This window comes from Salmo salar, chromosome ssa21 (genome assembly GCF_905237065.1).
Source record: "Salmo salar chromosome ssa21, Ssal_v3.1, whole genome shotgun sequence".
Taxonomy (NCBI): domain Eukaryota; kingdom Metazoa; phylum Chordata; class Actinopteri; order Salmoniformes; family Salmonidae; genus Salmo; species Salmo salar.
Window position 1 is genome coordinate 9661106 of NC_059462.1, and position 19034 is coordinate 9680139.

Sequence of the window (19034 nt, forward strand, 5' to 3'; positions counted from 1 at the left end):
TCAATACTGCCCCCTACCCCCAAAAGGTTAAGTGCCTCAAGGGCAGATCGACAGATTTTTCACCTTGTCGGCTCAATGATTTGAACAAGCATCCTTTCAGTTACTGGCCCGGCGCTTTAACTGGGTGCAAAAAAAACACAAATGAAAAGTATAGAGGTTCCACTCTTGCGTCTTCAACAAACTGGGACGTCAAATGTTTTTTTTTTTTTTTTACATTTCGGTCCTTGAAGCCTTCAACCAAAATATAGAAGCCATTATGCAGGTAACTGAAACAGTCTGCTCTCAACATTGCAATTGTCCAAATGTATACTGTGTGTCATTCATACCTTCAGAACCACACAACAGAACTCCAGAACAGCATTCCAGAAGCGCCCCAGTCCACCGATCCTTTTTGCCCAGGTCTCCCCTAAGTTCAACCCAAAATTCAGGCACTGAGAGAAACAATAACAAAGCATATACATACAGTATGTTACTTCAACCAATAACATTCAAATGAGCATACCCCTTTTTCCACATTTTGGTGTTACAGCCTGAATTTAAAATGGATTAATGTCGAAGTGAAATTTTTGTTTTTAGAATTTTATACAGATGAATAATAAATGAAAAGCTGAAATGTCTTGGTCAATAAGTATTCAACCCCTTTTGTTATGGCAAGCCTAAATAAGTACAGGAGTAAAAATGTGCTTAACAAATCACAAGTTGCATGGACTCACTCTGTGTGCAATAATAGTGGTTAACATGATCACCCTATCTCTGTACCACACACATACAATTATGTGTAAGGTCCCTCAGTTGAGAAGTGAATTCCTAGCACAGATTCAACCACAAAGACCAGGGAGGTTTTCCAATGCCTCACAAAGGTCACCTATTAGTATATGGGAGAAAATAAAAAAGCAGACACTGAATATCCCTTTGAACATGGTGAAGTTATTAATTACGCTTTGGATGGTGTATCAATACACTTAGTCACTACAAAGATACAGGTGTCCTTCCTAACTCCGTTGCCTGAGATGAAGGAAACCGCTCAGGGATTTCACCATGATGCCAATCAATGGTGACTTTAAAAGAGTTACAGAGTTTAATGGCTGTTATAGGAGAACTGAGGATTGATCAACAACATTGCAGTTACTCCACAATGCTAAACTAAATGACAGCATGAAAAGAAGGAAGCCTGAACAGAATAAATAAATATATATACAGTGGGGAGAACAAGTTTTTGATACACTGCCAATTTTGCAGGTTTTCCTACTTACAAAGCATGTAGAGGTCTGTAATGTTTATCACAGGTACACTTCAACTGTGAGAGACGGAATCTAAAACAAAAATCCAGAAAATCACAATGTATGATTTTTAAGTCATTAATTTGCAAGAAACCATAGACATTTTCCAGCCAAGGAGAGGACTCACAAAAGTCAGAAATAGCGATTAAATGACTCACTAACCTTTGATCTTCATCTGGTGCCACCCCCAGGACTCCATGTTACACAAATGTTCGTTTTGTTCAATAAAGTCCCTCTTTATGTCCAAAAGCCTCTGTTTAAATTGGCGCGTTATGTTCAGTAATGCATTGTCTCAAATATCATCCGGTGAAATTGCAGAGAGCCAAATCAAATTACAGAAATACTCATCATAAACATAGGATTAAAGATAAACGTTTTGTTAATCCAGCCACTGTGTCAGATTTCAAAAAGGCTTTACGGCGAAAGCACAACATGCGATTATGTTAGGACAGCACCTAGCCACAAAACACCATGGAGACATTTTCCAGCCAAGGAGCTGACTCACAAAAGTCAGAAATCGCAATTAAATGAATCACTTACCTTTGATCTTCATCTGGTGGCACCTGTTTATACAGGTAACAAGCTGAGATTAGGAGCACTCCCTTTAGCTTCCCTGGGCTAGCAAGCGTCCTACCCTAGTCAACAGCCAGTGGAATCGCGTGGCGCGAAATACAAATACCTCAAAAATGCTATAACTTCAATTTCTCAAACATATGACTATTTTACACCATTTTAAAGACAAGACTCTCGTTAATCTAACCACATTGTCCGATTTCAAAAAGGCTTTACAGTGAAAGCAAAACATTAGATTATGTCAGGAGAGTACCCTGCCAAAAATAATCACACAGCCATTTTCAAAGCAAGCATATATGTCACAAAAACCAAAACCACAGCTAAATGCAGCACTAACCTTTGATCTTCATCAGATGACACTCCTAGGACATTATGTTATACAATACATGCATGTTTTGTTCAATCAAGTTCATATTTATATCAAAAACCAGCTTTTTACATTAGCATGTGATGTTCATAACTAGCATACCCACTGAAAACTTATGGTGAATTTACTAAATTAGTCATGATAAACGTTCACAAAATACATAATTATTTTAAGAATTATAGATACAGAACTCCTTTATGCAATCGTGGTGTCAGATTTTAAAATAGCTTTTCGGCGAAAGCACATTTTGCCATCACAGCTAGCTATTTTGACACCCACCAAGTTTAGGACTCACTAAACTCAGAATTACGATTAGAAAAATTGGATTACCTTTGCTGTTCTTCGTCAGAATGCACTCCCAGGACTTCTACTTCAACAACAAATGTTGTTTTGGTTCCAAATAATCCATAGTTATATTCAAATAGCTCCGTTTTGTTCGTGCGTTCAGGTCACTATCCGAAGGGTGACGCGTGAGCGCATTTCGTGACAAAAAAAATCCAAATATTCCATTACCGTACTTAGAAGCATGTCAAACGCTGTTTAAAATCAATTTTTATGCTATTTTTCTTGTAAAATAGCGATAATATTCCAAACGGGCAACGTTGTATTCATTCAAAGGCTGAAAGAAAAAAAAATCAAATTCTCGTGAACGTGCATCTCAGTCTCACTGTCCCCAGGCTGACCACTCACAAACTCTCCTGCTGTTCTTCGCCCAGAGACAGCAGACACCCCATTCCACTTTCTGGCGGCTTTAGAGAGCCAATGGGAGCCTTAGAAAATGTCACATTACAGCACAGATGCTGTATTTTCAATAGAGATGCAACAGAAGGACAACAAATTGTCAGACAGGGCACTTCCTGTATGGAATCTTCTCAGGTTTTGGCCTGCCATATGACTTCTGTTATACTCACAGACACCATTCAAACAGTTTTAGAAACTTTAGAGTGTTTTCTATCCAAATCTAGTAATTATATGCATATTCTCATTTCTGGGCAAGAGAAGTAACCAGTTTAAATCGGGTATGTTTTTTATCCGGCCGTGCAAATACTGCCCCCTAGCCCCAACAGGTTAAGACACTAACAGCTTACAGACGGTAGACAATTAAGGTCACATTTATGAAAACTTAGGATACTAAAGAGGCCTTTCTACTGACTCTGGAAAAATATCAAAAGAAAGATGCCCAGGGTCCCTGCTCATCTGCGTGAATGTGCCTTAGGCATGCTGCAAGGAGGCATGAGGACTGCAGATGTGGCCAGGGCAATAAATTGCAATGTCTGTACTGTAAGACGCCTAAGACAGCGCTACAGGGAGACAGGACGGACAGCTGATCATCCTCGCAGTGGCAGACCAAGTGTAACAACACCTGCACAGGATTAGTACATCCGAACATCACACCTGCGGGACAGGTACAGGATGGCAACAACTGCCCCAGTTACACCAGGAACGCACAATCCCTCCATCAGTGCTCAGACTGTCCGCAATAGGCTGAGAGAGGCTGAACTGATGGCTTGTAGGCCTGTTAAGGCAGGTCCTCACCAGACATAACCGGCAACAACGTTGCCTATGGGCACAAACCTACCGTCGCTGGACCAGACAGGACTGGCAAAGTGCTCTTCGCTGACGAGTCGCGGTTTTCTTACCAGCGGTGATGGTCGTATTCACGTTTATTATCGAAGGAATGAGCGTTACACCGAGGCCTGTACTCTGGAGTGGGATCGATTTGGAGGTGGAAGATCCCTCATGGTCTGGGGCGGTGTGTCACAGCATCATCGGACTGAGCTTTTTGTCATTGCAGGCAATCTCAACGCCGTGCGTTACAGGGAAGACATCCTCCTCCCTCATGTGGTACCCTTCCTGCAGGCTCATCCTGACATGACCCTCCAGCATGACAATGCTGACAATGTCCGGGAACTTGCAGGCGCCTTGGTGGAAGAGTGGGGTAACATCTCACAGGAAGAACTGGCAAATCTGGTGCAGTCCATGTGGTACTTAATGCATCTGGTGGCCACACCAGATACTGACTGTTACTTTGGATTTTGCCCCCCTCCCCCCTTGTTCAGGCACACATTATTCAATTTGTGTTAGTCACATGTCTGTGGAACTTGTTCAGTTTATGTCTCCGTTGTTGAATCTTGTTATGATCATACAAATATTTACACGTTAATTTTGCTAAAAATAAACGCAGTTGACAGTGAGAGGACGTTTTCTTTTTTTGCTGAGTTTGTTTTTACACAGTGAGCCCTTCAAGGATGTCTCAGCCAGCTCCGAGATGACAGTTACAATAACTATAGAATATTGATTGCTTGTGTTGAAACACATTGCAGTGCCTTTATTAAACCACAGTAGATGTTCTAGCCACATGCTTTTTTGGGGGGCTAGTTTGCAAAGGCCATTGAGTAGGGGTGTCTGCTTCTCTGCCTTAATGGCACAGCAGAACTCTCATGTAAAAGTTAAATCCTACCGATCCACACAAGGGTTGAGATGTATGATTGTTTGCTGCTGTTCCTGCAGCCAACCATAGCATTTCTCATTAGTGTTTGGGAGCACTTAGTCTGTGGGCAAAGAGTAAAAAATGGACCATCTCAACATTATATTTTAGACTGGGTAGTGCTACAGACACTTTGGAGTTCCACTCTGAAATTGGAATGAAATCCCTCTAGCGGAAAAATGGTATAAACAAGATTGCTTCTGAAATCTTTATGGTCGTTCATGCAATATGAATTGAGTGTTTCACCGTTGCCTTGTGTTGTGAGATTTATTGTAATGATATTGACCAAACATACCCAGCTCATCAAACACACACTTTTTGAGTTACAACTGCATTACTGGTGGTATGGAATACAATCATAATGCATAATATATAAAGGTGTAGTGGCACTGTGACTTTAAAGCGTGTTAACCCTCGCAAGGCTGCCGGCCCAGACAGCATCTCTAGTCGCGTCATCAGAGCATGCGCAGACCAGCTGGCTGGAGTGTTTCCGGATATATTCAATGTCCCCACATGCTTCAAGATGTCCACCATTGTTCCTGTACCCAAGAAAGCAAAGGTAACTGAACTAAATGACTATCGCCCCATAGCACTCACCTCTGTCATCATGAAGTGCTTTGAGAGACTAGTCAGGATCTTATCACCTCTACCTTACCTGACACCCTAGAATCACTTAAATTTGCTTATTGCCCCAATAGATCCACAGACCATGCAATCGCCATCACACTGCCCTATCCCATCTGGACAAGGGGAATACCTATGTAAGAATGCTGTTCATTGACTATACATGTAGCTCAGCATTCAAAACCATAGTACCCTCCAAGCTCATCATTAAGCTTGGGGCCCTGGGTATGAACCCCGCCCTGTGCAACTGGGTCCTGGACTTCCTGACGAGCCGCCACCAGGTGGTGAAGGTAGGAAATAACACCTCCACTTCGCTGATCCTCAACACAGGGGCACTACAAAGGTGTGTGTGCTCAGCCCCTTCCTGTACTCCTTGTTCACCCATGACTGCGTGACCACGCACGCCTCCAACTCAATCATGAAGTTTGCAGACGACACAAAAGTAGTATGCCTGATTACCAACAATGACGAGACCGCCTACAGGGAGGAGGTGCCAGGAAATGAACCTCTCACTCAGTGTCAACAAAACAAAGGAGCTGATCGTGGACTTCAGGAAACAGCAGAGGTTGCACTCCCCTATCCACATCGACAGGACCGCAGTGGAGAAGGTGGAAAGCTTCAAGTTCCTTGGCGTACACATCACTGACAAACTGAAATGGTCCACCCACACAGACAGTGTGGTGAAGAAGGCGCAACAGCACCTCTTCAACCTCAGGAGGCTGAATAAATTTGGTTTGGCACCTAAAACCCTCACAAACATCTACAATTGAGAGCATCCTGTTGGGCTTTATTACCGCCTGGTACGGCAACTGCACCACCCGCAACCATAGGGCTCTCCAGAGGGTGGTGCGGTCTGCCCAACGCATAACCAGGGGCAAACTACCTGCCCTCCAGGATACCAACAGCACCCGATGTCACAGGAAGGCCAAAAAGACCAAGGACAACAACCACCTGAGCCACTGCCTGTTCACCCCGCTATCAGCCAGAAGGTGAGGTCAGTACAAGTGCATTAAAGTTGGGACCGAGAGACAGAATCTGTTTTTCAATCTCAAGGCCATCAGACTGTTACTAGCACCTTAGAGGCTGCTGCCCTATATACTTAGACTTGAAATCCCTGGACACTTTAATAATGGAACACTAGTCACTTTAACAATGTTTACATATTTTACATTACTCATTTCATATGGTTATACTTTATTCTATTTTACTGCATTTTAGTCGCCCCGACATTACTCGTCCAAATATTTATATATTCTTAATTCCATTCCTTTACTTTAGATATGTGTGCATTGTTGTGAAATTGTTAGATATTACTGCACGTGTTGGCCTAGAAACACAAGCGTTTCGCTACACCCGCAATAACATCTGCTAAAAAATTAGCTTTTATTTTATTTGACTTCTAATCTAAATGATGGCAAACAGTGCATTGTTGTGAAATTGTTAGATATTACTGCACGTGTTGGCCTAGAAACACAAGCGTTTCGCTTTGTATCGTATACAAAGTTCAGGATGATACATGCAGTCATCCATATTATTGAAATAATATCTTAAAAGGATGTTATGCATATTTCTATGATCTCACGAAGTACCAATTATTGGACATTAGGTACATACATCAAACACAAGGTGACAGTTTGAATTGTTCTTGAATTTAGTTTATTTCATGTTGTAGCCTGACAATAGAAAACAAACTATTGCATACTTCTCTGGTTGCTATGCTGTCATGGACTACTCATCGAAGATCTTATTTTTTTCCAGAACTTTTCAAAAACTGTTATGTTTACCTGCTTAGGATGCCACTGAGATGACATATGTGGACAAAGACCTTTAATTGGAATTATGTCACTGCCTCAGTTTCCACTTTTATAATGGAAAGGCACCGTGACAGTGTAAACTCCATGGTTGAAATGGCACACAAATAGGAATGCTAGATGGGCTTTCTGAGACAAGGTGTCAGCTGAGCACTTTCTCGGCACCAACATTTGTTTTGACACAATGTTCAAAGGTTTGCTAGCACCGGTAGTATTTATACTTTGACATTCAGGCATGTATGTAGTCTATTGGGCTTGACTAACACCGACGTCAACACTTTTGTAGGTGCACATTTTCTTGTTTTCTGAATGGTCGCGTACACACTGAGATTTGAGTTTTCTGTATTTTGAGTCGTGACCGTTTTTCCTTGAATTAGATTACGAACAACTCATGGGTCTGTTTACTTGCAATATGACATTGTTGCCTATACAGTGAAATTATAACATAACACAGTAACCTGTTAGACATTAACACTAAATGGAAAATAACCATCAGACAAACAATTTTGTTATACCTGGCTAATTTTAAATTAGATCCTATGTGGGGAAAAAAAGTATTTTAATATATCAAGTTTACTTAAATATACAGAAATAAGAAATGTCCTCTCACTGTCAACTGTGTTAATTAACATAAGATTCAACAACTGAGACATAAACTGAACAAGTTCCATAGACATGTGACTAACAGAAATAGAATAATGCGTCCCTGAACAAAGGGGGGGGTCAAAATCAAAAGTAACAGTCAGTATTGGGTGTGGCCACCAGCTGCATTAAGCACTGCAGTGCATGCATCTCCTCCTCATCGACTGCACCAGATTTGCCAGTTCTTGCTGTGAGATGTTACCTCACTCTTCCACCAAGGCACCTGCCAGTTCATGGACATTTCTGGGGGGAATGGCCCTAGCCCTCACCCTCCGATCCAACAGGTCCCAGACGTGCTCAATGGGATTGAGATCCGGGCTCTTCACTGGCCATGGCAGAACACTGACATTCCTGTCTTGCAGGAAATCACGCACAGAACGAGCAGTATGGCTGGTGGCATTGTCATGCTGGAGGGTCATGTCAGGATGAGCCTACAGGAAGGGTACCACACGAGGGAGGAGGATGTCTTCCCTGTAACTCACAGCGTTGAGATTGCCTGCAATGACACAAAGCTCAGTCTGATGATGCTTTGACACACCGCCCCAGACCATGAGGTACCTTCCACCTCCAAATCGATCCCACTCCAGAGTACAGGCCTCGGTGTAACGCTCATTCCTTCGATAATAAACGCAAATCCGACCATCACCCCTGGTGAGACAAAACTGTGACCCGTCAGTGAAGAGCACCTTTTGCCAGTCCTGTCTTGTCCAGCGACGGTGGGTTTGTGCCCATAGGTGACGTTGTTGCCGGTGATGTCTGGTGAGGACCTGCCTTACAACAGGCGTACGAGCCCTGTCCAGCCTCTCTCAGCCTATTGCGGACAGTCTGAGCACTGATGGAGGGATTGTGCGTTCCTGGTGTAACTGGGGCAGTTGTTGTTGCCATCCTGTACCTGTCCCGCAGGGGTGATGTTTGGATGTACCGATCCTGTGCAGGTGTTGTTACACATGGTCTGCCACTGCGAGGACAATCAGCTGTCCGTCCTGTCTCCCTGTAGCTCTGTCTTAGGCATCTCACAGTACGGACATTGCAATTTATTGCCCTGGCCACATCTGCAGTCCTCATGCCTCCTTGCAGCATGCCTAAGGCACATTCATGCAAATGAGCAGGGACCCTGGGCATCTTTCTTTTGGTGTTTTTCAGAGTCAGTAGAAAGGCCTCTTTAGTGTCCTAAGTTTTCATAAATGTGACCTTAATTGCCTACCATCTGTAAGCTGTTAGTGTCTTAATGACCGTTCCACAGGTGCGTGTTCATTAATTGTTTTTTTTCATTGAACAAGCATGGGAAACAGTTTTAACCCTTTACAATGAAGATCTGTGAAGTTATTTGGATTTTTACGAATTATCAATGAAAGACAGGGTCCTGAGTTTATAAATATACTATCATTACATTTCAACACACTTATTAAATGTGTAATTTATATTCATTGTCTTTTGGTATACTATGTTCACAATCATTAAACTTAAACCCACTCATTCAATGGATGTGATGGTAGAACTGAGGATGGATCAACAACATTGTATTGACTCACATTTAATGATTTAAATGAGTGAAATAATACAAATATACAGAATAAATGCAAAGTCTTATGTTTGGGGCAAATCCAACACATCACTGAGTAACTGCCAACTTATATTCAAGCATGGTGGTGGCTGCATCATGGTATGGGTATGCTTTACATAGGCAAAATACTGGGAAGTTTTTCCAGATAAAAAGAAACGGGATGGCGCTAAGTACAGGCAAAATCCTACAACAGGACACCTACAGCACCCGATGTCAAAGGAAGGCCAGAAAGGTCATCATGGACAACAACCACCGTAGCCACTGCCTGTTCACCTGCTATCATCCAGAAGGCGCGGTCAGTACAGATGCATCCTAGCTGGGACCGAGAGACAGAAGCTGTTTTTCAATCTCATGGCCATCAGACTGTTAAATAGCCATCACTAGCACAGAGGGGCTGCTGCCTATATACACAGACTTGAAATCATTGGCCACTTTAATAAATGGAACACTAGTCACTTTGATGTCACTTTAATAATGTTTGCATGTCTTGCATTACTCATCTAATATCTGTATATACTGTATTCTATACTATTCTACTGTATCTTAGTCTATACCGCTCTGACATTGCTCGTCCATATATTTATATATTCTTAATTCCATTCCTTTACTTAGATTTGTGTGTATTGGGTATATGTTGTGAAATTCTTAGATATTACTTGTTAGAAGCACAAGCATTTTGCTACACCCGCAATAACCTCTGCTAAACACGTGTATGTGACCAATAAAGTTTGATTTGATTTGAATTCACCTTTCAGCAGGACAGTAACCTGCAACACAAAGCCAAATCTACACTGGAGTTGCTTACCAAGAAGACAGTGGAGGTTCCTGAGTGGGTTCAGGTTACAGTTGTGACAAAAATCTGCTCGCTTTAAATTTGCTGTGTATGCATGAGCACCAACATCTAGACAGAGCTTGAAGAATTATGAAAATAATGAAGGGCTAACATTGCACAATCCAGGTGTGTAAAAGCTCTTAGAGACTTACCCAAGAAGACTCACCGCTGTAATCGCTGCCGACGGTGTTTCTAGCATGTATGCAATGACAATTTTAGTTACTTAATTTCTATCAATCTTTTAAATAGAAATCTTCCACTTCGACATTCAAGTATTTTTGTGTAGATTGTTGACAAAAATTACAATGAAATCAATTTTAATCCACATTTTTAACAACATTTGAATAAATCGAAGGCGTATGAATACTTTTGGCAGGCACTGTACTTTCTGAATTCCTGTTCAGATGAGTGCAGAGAAAGTTGACAATAACGGTTGTTTATTGCACTCCTGAGAGTATACTTTTTCATATCTCAAGAAAATATACTTAAATATACTTTTTTGAAAGTATACTTATGTCCACAAAATATATTTAAAGTATATTTTCAGAAACATGTGCACAAAAATGTGCATATTCCCCAGCATCCTTTTCTACAGCTGAAATTTTGATTTATAATACATTGTTCCTCATATTTAGCTTATTCAATATATCATAGTAGGGATAGTTTCAAGTCTCAATTAAACATTTGTCATTTTGCGAGACAGTGTTTTTTATGTGTCTTTTCAAACTTATTGTCATCTGAAATGAAGTCTCCCTATAGGCACAGACATCAGTTCAACGTCTAGTTTAGATTTTTATTCGGTTGAGTTGTCAACTAACGTCAATTCAACGTGAAATAAACAAAACATTTCACCATGTCATTGGATTTAGGTTAAGAGATGGGTGAAAGAAAATACTAAATTCCTTTACCGTTGATTACTTTTTGCAAATCCAATCAATTTTCCAAGTTGATTCAACCATCACATTTAATTTTTTGGTTGAAATGACGTGGAAACAACGTGTGTGACAGAATGAACTGTGGTTCGTCAATAGATTGTGTGATGGTGACAGGTGACAAGGGTTTAGGAGTTTAAATGAAAATGATAGAAATTCACCCACTCAGCTGCTTTTGCCAGGATTGGAGTCCGAAATATGCCGCCACTAAGTACCACAGGAATTCTCTCGATGTGAGTTAAATACAAAGGTAAGTCAACAAGTTTTTTTAAAAGATGGCTTTAATAAACTGGGTCATCTTTGGTACGGAGTCTGTAGCTGCAGGATACTTTCTATTCAGGAGAACAGATTATTTGACGGCCATCTTTGATAGCCGTCAAATAAGGGCAAAAGGTCTTATGATACGTTTTGATAGACTTTTTTGGGAAGTAAAAACAGGTCTGCTATAATGATAGGTAGCTGTAATGATATTCGTATGGACAAAATAATGCTATTTTGAGAAAATATAAATGGTGAACTGACAGGAAATGAAAACATGTTTTTTGAGTACTGGAATGAGTACTGGAATAAAATATCTATTGTTGCCCCTTTCAAGTCAAATTTCAGATGCCTTGTTTACTTGCTAGTCTCCCCATAGAAAAGGAGAACGCTATTGTCTTGCATTTAAGCACAGCGTTCCACCACCTGACAGCTCTGCATGTAACTTACACTGATGTGTTCGTCCTGTAAAGATGTGAGTCAGGTTTGATGACCCAGTGTCTTTGTGGTGTGGTAGGATATCCCCTTGTTTTTAGCCCACAAAGCCATAATGTTGTAGGCTAAACTTCATCTGTTCAGAATTGAATGTTTGATACCAGTTGGGGAGAGAAGTGGATTTACAATAGCGTCTTTAAAAATAGCTGCCAACTGTGAACCATTTCTTTACGACATTGTTTTGCGTTTTAGCAGTGGCAATTATAGCATGTAAATCTTCGTGGGGCAAACTCAAAAAAAGGGTTTTAGATGCATGCCAGCAAAGCCACAACACTAAACAATACATTAATTGCACTATAACGGTGGCAAACGGTGTCCACAATCTGTTAGGGCCTACTTAAAGCTGTCCCAACAGCAGAGTCCAAACTGCAGGTCCAACACCTTACCACTGTTACACCTGGCTATCAGCGGAGCTTTGTCTGGCAGTGAAATAGTAAAAACAAACAGCTGTACATTTTTTATTTAACCTTTATTTAACTAGGCAAGTCAGTTAAGAACAAATTCTTATTTATAATGACGGCCTACCCCGGCCAAACCCGGACAACACTGGGCCAATTGTGCGTCGCCCTATGGGACTCCAAATCACGGCCAGTTGTGATACAGCCTGGATTCAAACCAGGGACTGCAGTGATGCCTCTTGCACTGGGATGCAGTGCCTAAGACCGGTGTGCCACTCGGGAGTGATATGGCTGACTTGCTTAAACAAATGTGGTTTCTACTGACAATTGAGATGTACAAACTTTGGCATAAGCAGACGACGAGCTGATAAGAGGCGGATAATCTGTCATTTCGATTAAGACATTAATGAGCGAGCTAGGATGGACGTAGTCAATTTAACTACTTGTTCAGCACTTTGAAATGTACAGCGACAGAATTCGGAACATTGGCCAGTCTTACAGTATTCTCCCTGTACACCAAGTCTGAACAGTAGGCTAAATTATCAGGGGAAAAGGGACCAAATTATTAGGGTGAGGCACATGGGCTACTAACAGCTTACTACACAACATATACTTAGAATTAGTTTGTTACCTATAGTATACATATCTCCCTGGCATATTACATAATTTATGCTGCAGCATACAATACATGTTTGGACTCACGTTGTGCTGTGCTCACTTGAACAGGAAGGTGGTGTGGCGGTCCTTCGTTGGCAAATTCTGTGATCAAAGCCTGTCATTCTTTGGATTTATGGTGCTTTCAAGACAACTGGGAACTCGGAAAAAGGTTGAAGCATGACCTTAGGGATCTTCAGGTCAGAGGTTTAGAAAGAGGCCCGAGTTCCCGACTTGGAATTCCTAGTTGGATGACAGTTCAAAACTTTTCCATTCGGAGCTTGTTTTTTTCAGAGTTCCCAGGTGTCTTGAACTCACTGAAGTCTGTGATTTCCGAGTTTCTAGTTGTTTTGAAAGCAGCAGAAATCATGCTGGATTGACAGCATGGCCAATGTTGAATGTTTATCCTTTTAAGCTTGGAAAAGAGAACCTTAAACCCAGATTTGGACCACACATCCACTCCACTGAATAGCAGGCTAGCGATTGCTTTGCAATGCTTTCAGCTAGCCACTGGTTCCTTCCAAATCACTCATTGTTGAATTTGCGATTTCTAACTTGTGTAATGTTTGTCCAATGGCCGATGACCGATACGTTTTGTCTTCATAATTTGTCTTCATATGACAAGGATTGAAAAGGATTTGTCGACTTAATTTATGATGATGTTTGCCTGCTAAGATTTTGGAAGTATAATGTTGAGTCCAGTCCAATCAAAGCTACTGTAGATATAATGTGATTTGAACACTGAGCTAATCATGGTGCAACGAGAACATTACTAACCCCTATGCTCCGTATTTTCTGCTGGCTGCCCCACCACTACAGAAAGCACTGAGCTAGGCTGAAACACCTGCATTTTGGAGCTGCCTTATTCAAGAAAGCAAATAAGCATGTTTGTATGCGGCTTTTGTTAACAAAAATGTTTTTCATTGCTTGCAAACTGATATGTGACACGTATTAATGCCAAAATAACATGCAAAACATGTAAAATATGTATTTATTTTTAGCTAAACAGGTGGGGCTCAAAACAGTGGCGAGCCTGAATGACGGGTCGCTCCTGCGTGTTAGGCATCTCCCTATTACTGAATTTCATGCTTTGCATGTACTGTTAACAGTGGTTAGTCCCCCATAAGTATCAGTCTGATATGGCAAATTGTCTTTCCTACATTGTATGCCACAGGTCTACATGTACATTGAGGTCAAAAAGATAAGCATTGTCCTCTCACAAAATTATTACACTACAACAGACTGTGTAGCAAATTAATCCTGACAAAATGTTTTACTAAATCATTCTCAAGAGCCTGATATCATGAACATTGCAGCATCATTCTTGATAGCCGCAAGCCACAGGCAGCATCTGGGTAAATCTCTGGAATGTAGAATGCTGAAACATAAGTCATGTTGCGCTTGTTTGTAATTAGCATAGCCGGACACAGAACATCACACAGGCATGTGACAAAAGTTAGAGAAAAACAAACATTTTCAAAACAATTTTGCCTAGAGAAGTAATGAGATTATTGTGTTGGTTGTTCAAAAGTAAATAACGCCATCATCCCAAGTTTGTGGGCACGTCCCTACATCTACCTAGCAGAGTGGTATCTGCATTCGTTACAAATGCCGGACTTTGTGCTTCACTATGAGCAGCCAAATACACAGGAAGTCGAAACTTCTCGAATCGTGCAATGAAATTAAAATGTGTTTGTTCTAGGCTGTGGTTACGATCATTTTTATGTTTATGATAAAACGTAATAATGTTAATATAGTAATGACTATATGCCGTGGCTGAGCCAGAGTGAAGTTTCCCTTTAAATAGCATTTATTAGTTTTACTAGCTCTGTGTATCCTCAAATTTAAACAAGTGACGGAGTGCCACTCCCCCGCGCTCTGGCAGCACTACACCCGTGCTGCGCAAACAGCATCTAATGGCCACATTTCTGTTCTTGTTCCAGGGAAGCACTACCGCAAGTCCTGCGCCTCGTCTGGGGCCTGCCTCATCGCCTCCTCTGGCTACCAGCAGTTCTGCACAGGGAAACTCTACTCGGTGTGCATCAGCTGCTGCAACACTCCCCTCTGTAATGGACCCCGTCAGAAGAAACAGAGTTCCAGAAACAGAGTTCCCTCTGCCTCCTCGTCCCTAAGCCCACTACACAGCCTCTCCCTCCTTTTTCTTCCCTTCCTCCTGCACCCACCCTCCATATTCAGCTGAGAGCGTACGATTGGCTGGTTTGGTCTCATCAAGACTGTGGTTCAAATTTTTTAGGCTTGCCTGCCTGTACGGTGTCCATATCGTCAATGGATATATGACGCTGTCCTAACATAGACACTGTATTTAGATTATGTCCTAATAAGGACAGCAACTAAAGGTCGAGGGTCATTGATTGAAGAAAGGTTCTGAAGGAACCTCCCAAATATGTTTATAGTGTCAGTCATATGCACCACATGAAAGGACTTTGGCGAGTGGAAGTGAGGTGGCCATGGAGCAATATCACTTCGAATGGGTCACATTTTGTTCTGTGGACTCTATGGGGCTGATCTTTACATTGCCATCACTGATCGACAGATATTGACTTGCCAACTGAGGGCACTACAAGGTAATATGTACAGTTGAAGTCGGAAGTTTACATACACCTTAGCCAAATACATTTAAACTCCGTTTTTCACAATTCCTGACATTTAATCCTAGTAAAAATTCCCTGTCTTAGGTCAGTTAGGATCACCACTTTATTTTAAGAATGTGAAATGTCAGAATAATAGTAGAGAGAAGGATTTATTTCAGCTTTCATTTCTTTCATCACATTCCCAGTGGGCCAGAAGTTTACATACACTCAATTAGTATTTGGTGACATTGCCTTTAAATTGTTTAACTTGGGTCAAACGTTTCGGGTAGCCTTCCACAAGCTTCCAACAATAAGTTGGGTGAATTTTGGCCCATTCCTCCTGACAGAGCTGGTGTAACTGAGTCAGGTTTGTAGGCTGCCTTGCTCGCACACGCTTTTTCAGTTCTGCCCACAAATTTTCTATGGGATTGAGGTCAGGGCTTTCTGATGGCCACTCCAATACCTTGACTTTGTTGTCCTTAAGCCAGTTTGCCACAACTTTAGGAGTATTCTTGGGGTCATTGTCCATTTGGAAGACCCATTTGCGACCAAGCTTTAACTTCCAGACTGATGTCTTGAGATGTTGCTTCAATAGATCCACATAATTTTCCTGCCTCTTGATGCCATCTATTTTGTGAAATGCACCAGTCCCTCCTGCAGCAAAGCACCCCCACAACATGATGCTGCCACCCCTGTTCTTTCTTCACGGTTGGGATGGTGTTCTTCGGCTTGCAAGCCTCCCCCTTTTTCCTCCTAACATAACGATGGTCATTATGGCTAAACAGTTCTATTTTTGTTTCATCAGACCAGAGGACATTTCTCCAAAAAGTACAATCTTTGTCCCCGTGTGCAGTTGCAAACCGTAGTCTGGCTTTTTTATGGCAGTTTTGGAGCAGTGGCTTCTTCCTTGCTGACCGGCCTTTCAGGTTATGTCAATACAGGACTTGTTTTACTGTGGATTTAAATACTTTTGTACCTGTTTCCTCCATCATCTTCACAAGGTCGGTTGCTGTTGTTCTGGGATTGATTTTCACTTTTCACACCAAAGTACATTCATGTCTAGGAGACAACGCGTCTCCTTCCTGAGTGGTATGACGGCTGCGTGGTCCCATGGTGTTTATACTTGCGTACTATTGTTTGTACAGATGAACGTGGTACCTTCAGGCATTTGGAAATTGCTCCCAAGGATGAACCAGACTTGTGGAGGTCTACACATTTTTTTCTGAGGTCTTTTTCTTTAGATTTGAGATTTTTCTTTAGATTTTCCAATGATGTCAAGCAAAGAAGTACTGGGTTTGAAGGTAGGCCTTGAAATACATCCACAGGTACACCTCCTATTGACTCAAATGATGTCAATTAGCCTATCAGAAGCTTCTAAAGCCATGACATCATTTTCTGGAATGTTCCAAGTTGTTTAAAGGCACAGTCAACTTGGTTTATGTAAACTTCTGACTCACTGGAATTGTGATACAGTGAATTATAAGTGAAATAATCTGTCTAAACAATTGTTGGAAAAATTACTTGTGTCATGCACAAAGTAGATGTCCTAACCGACTTGCCAAAACTATAGTTTGTTAACAAGAAATTTGAGGAGTGGTTGAAAAACTAGTTTTAATGACTCCAAGCTAAGTGTATGTAAACTTCCGACTTCAACTGTATATTTGTAGATGAGCTGGAAGAGGTATATTTGTACAGTAAGGGCTCTATTCAATCGGTATCGCTGAAGCGCTAAATTTTGCGTGCTACTGTACAAATGTTAATTTCTGATTGAGTCTCTGCGACAACGGGAATGTTGTCTCTAATTGTGAATCGTGCTATAAAGCTGAACTGGACTACAGACACAAGATGAACAAAAACACAAATAAACCAACAAAGTGGACCATTTTTTGGATTACGGCATCTATTTTAGGAAGTCGTCAACTCTGTCAGTGGTTAGTTATGGATGCCATGCAAATCAATGGAAAATAATACTTTGGACACAATGTACAATGCAGTCACCAGGTCATGATGAACAGTGTTGAGAACATTTTGTGAATGTGATAATATGAGTTACAGTATGGAGAAGTGTTTCTCTTGTCAAGGAAACAATTCACTGTAATCAACACATCCAATACAAACATTTTCCAATGTTCCAACTTTTTAAATGTACAGTATGAGATGAAACTGGTAAAAATGATCTTGACTGTGCTTTGACTGCATGTAATATGTTAGACTCTTCACGTCTTTAGACTGTAGAGGCACCACACTTACAAATCAGCTTGTGACAGATTGTTGCAGTCTTTTTTGGAGGATACACTGTATTCCTCTCCGATTGAGAGGAATACAGTGATCGAGAAGAGAGCTTAGTGGCTCTCCTTGGGTTCAACTTTTATGGTCACCTTGAAGTCATTCTTGACTGTATTTGACTCACCACATCAAATCTACTTCATAACCGAAGCCAAGAAACATATTTAGTCACGTTTATCAAATGAAATTGTATTTGTCACATGCGCCAAATACAACAGGTGTAGACCTTACCATGAAATGCTTACTTACAAGCCCTTAACCAACAATGCAATTTTTAGAAAATAAGAGTTAAGAAAATATTTACTGAATAAACTAAAGTAAAAAAAGTTACAATAACGAGGCTATGTACAGGGGGTACCGGTACTGAGTCAATGTGCGGGGGTACAGGTTAGTTGAGGTAATATGGGGGGGATCAATGCAAATAGTCTGTGTAGCCTTTTGATTAATTGTTCAGCAGTCTTATGGCTTGGGGGTATTTTGCAGCTATCAATAAAGTGCAGAAATTGTCCAAACTAATGTGTAAAAGCACATTGCTTTTTGTGAGCATGAGTCTAATATACTGTCTAATATACACTAATGTAGGCTTCAATATAAAGGAAACTTTAGATTACTTTTAGATTTGCACTTTATTCCTTTTATAAATCCATTTTCATTGCATGCGCGCTCCTTTGCACTTTTTATCGATTTGACGCTATTATCCATGCATTTTCATAATGTGACCACATGCCTACGGTAGGTTACCATATTGAGGTTCCGTTAGTGAATTATCACTGATCAATGATTTGGAGGAAAGTAAACCACGTCGTTCTCCCTGCATGTCACTTTTTTTCTTGTTGGTACTGTTTAGGTACAGTATATACTAAAGTTTATTTTCAAGACAAGACTACAATAATATAAAGACAACGTACACTACTGTTCAAAAGTTTGGGGTCACTTAGAAATGTCCTTGTTTTTGAAAGAAAAGCAAAAAAAATTGGCCATTAAAATAACATCAAATTGATCAGAAATACAGTGAATACATTGTTAATGTTGTAAATGACTATTGTAGCTGGAAGCAGAAGATTTTTTTTAATGGAATATCTACGTAGGAGTACAGAGGCCCATTATTAGCAACCAGTAAAGAGGCGACTCCGGGATGCTGGCCTTCTAGGCAGAGTTCCTCTGTCCAGTGTTCTTTTGCCAATCTTAATCTTTTCTTTTTATTGGTCAGTCTGAGATATGGCTTTTTCTTTGCAACTC

General features: G+C 41.0%; 1 protein-coding gene across 1 annotated transcript in view; it reads left to right on the forward strand.

The window, feature by feature from the left end:
* The window catches only part of LOC106581664 (ly6/PLAUR domain-containing protein 1), a 59913-nt gene extending 44318 nt beyond the window's left edge, over window positions 1-15595 (forward strand). The window contains exon 3 of the mRNA XM_014163865.2: window positions 14862-15595. Coding sequence (XP_014019340.1) covers window positions 14862-15118 — 257 coding nt within the window. The 3' untranslated portion in view covers window positions 15119-15595. The remainder of the gene's footprint in view (window positions 1-14861) is intronic.
* The last annotated feature ends 3439 nt before the right edge of the window (window positions 15596-19034 follow it).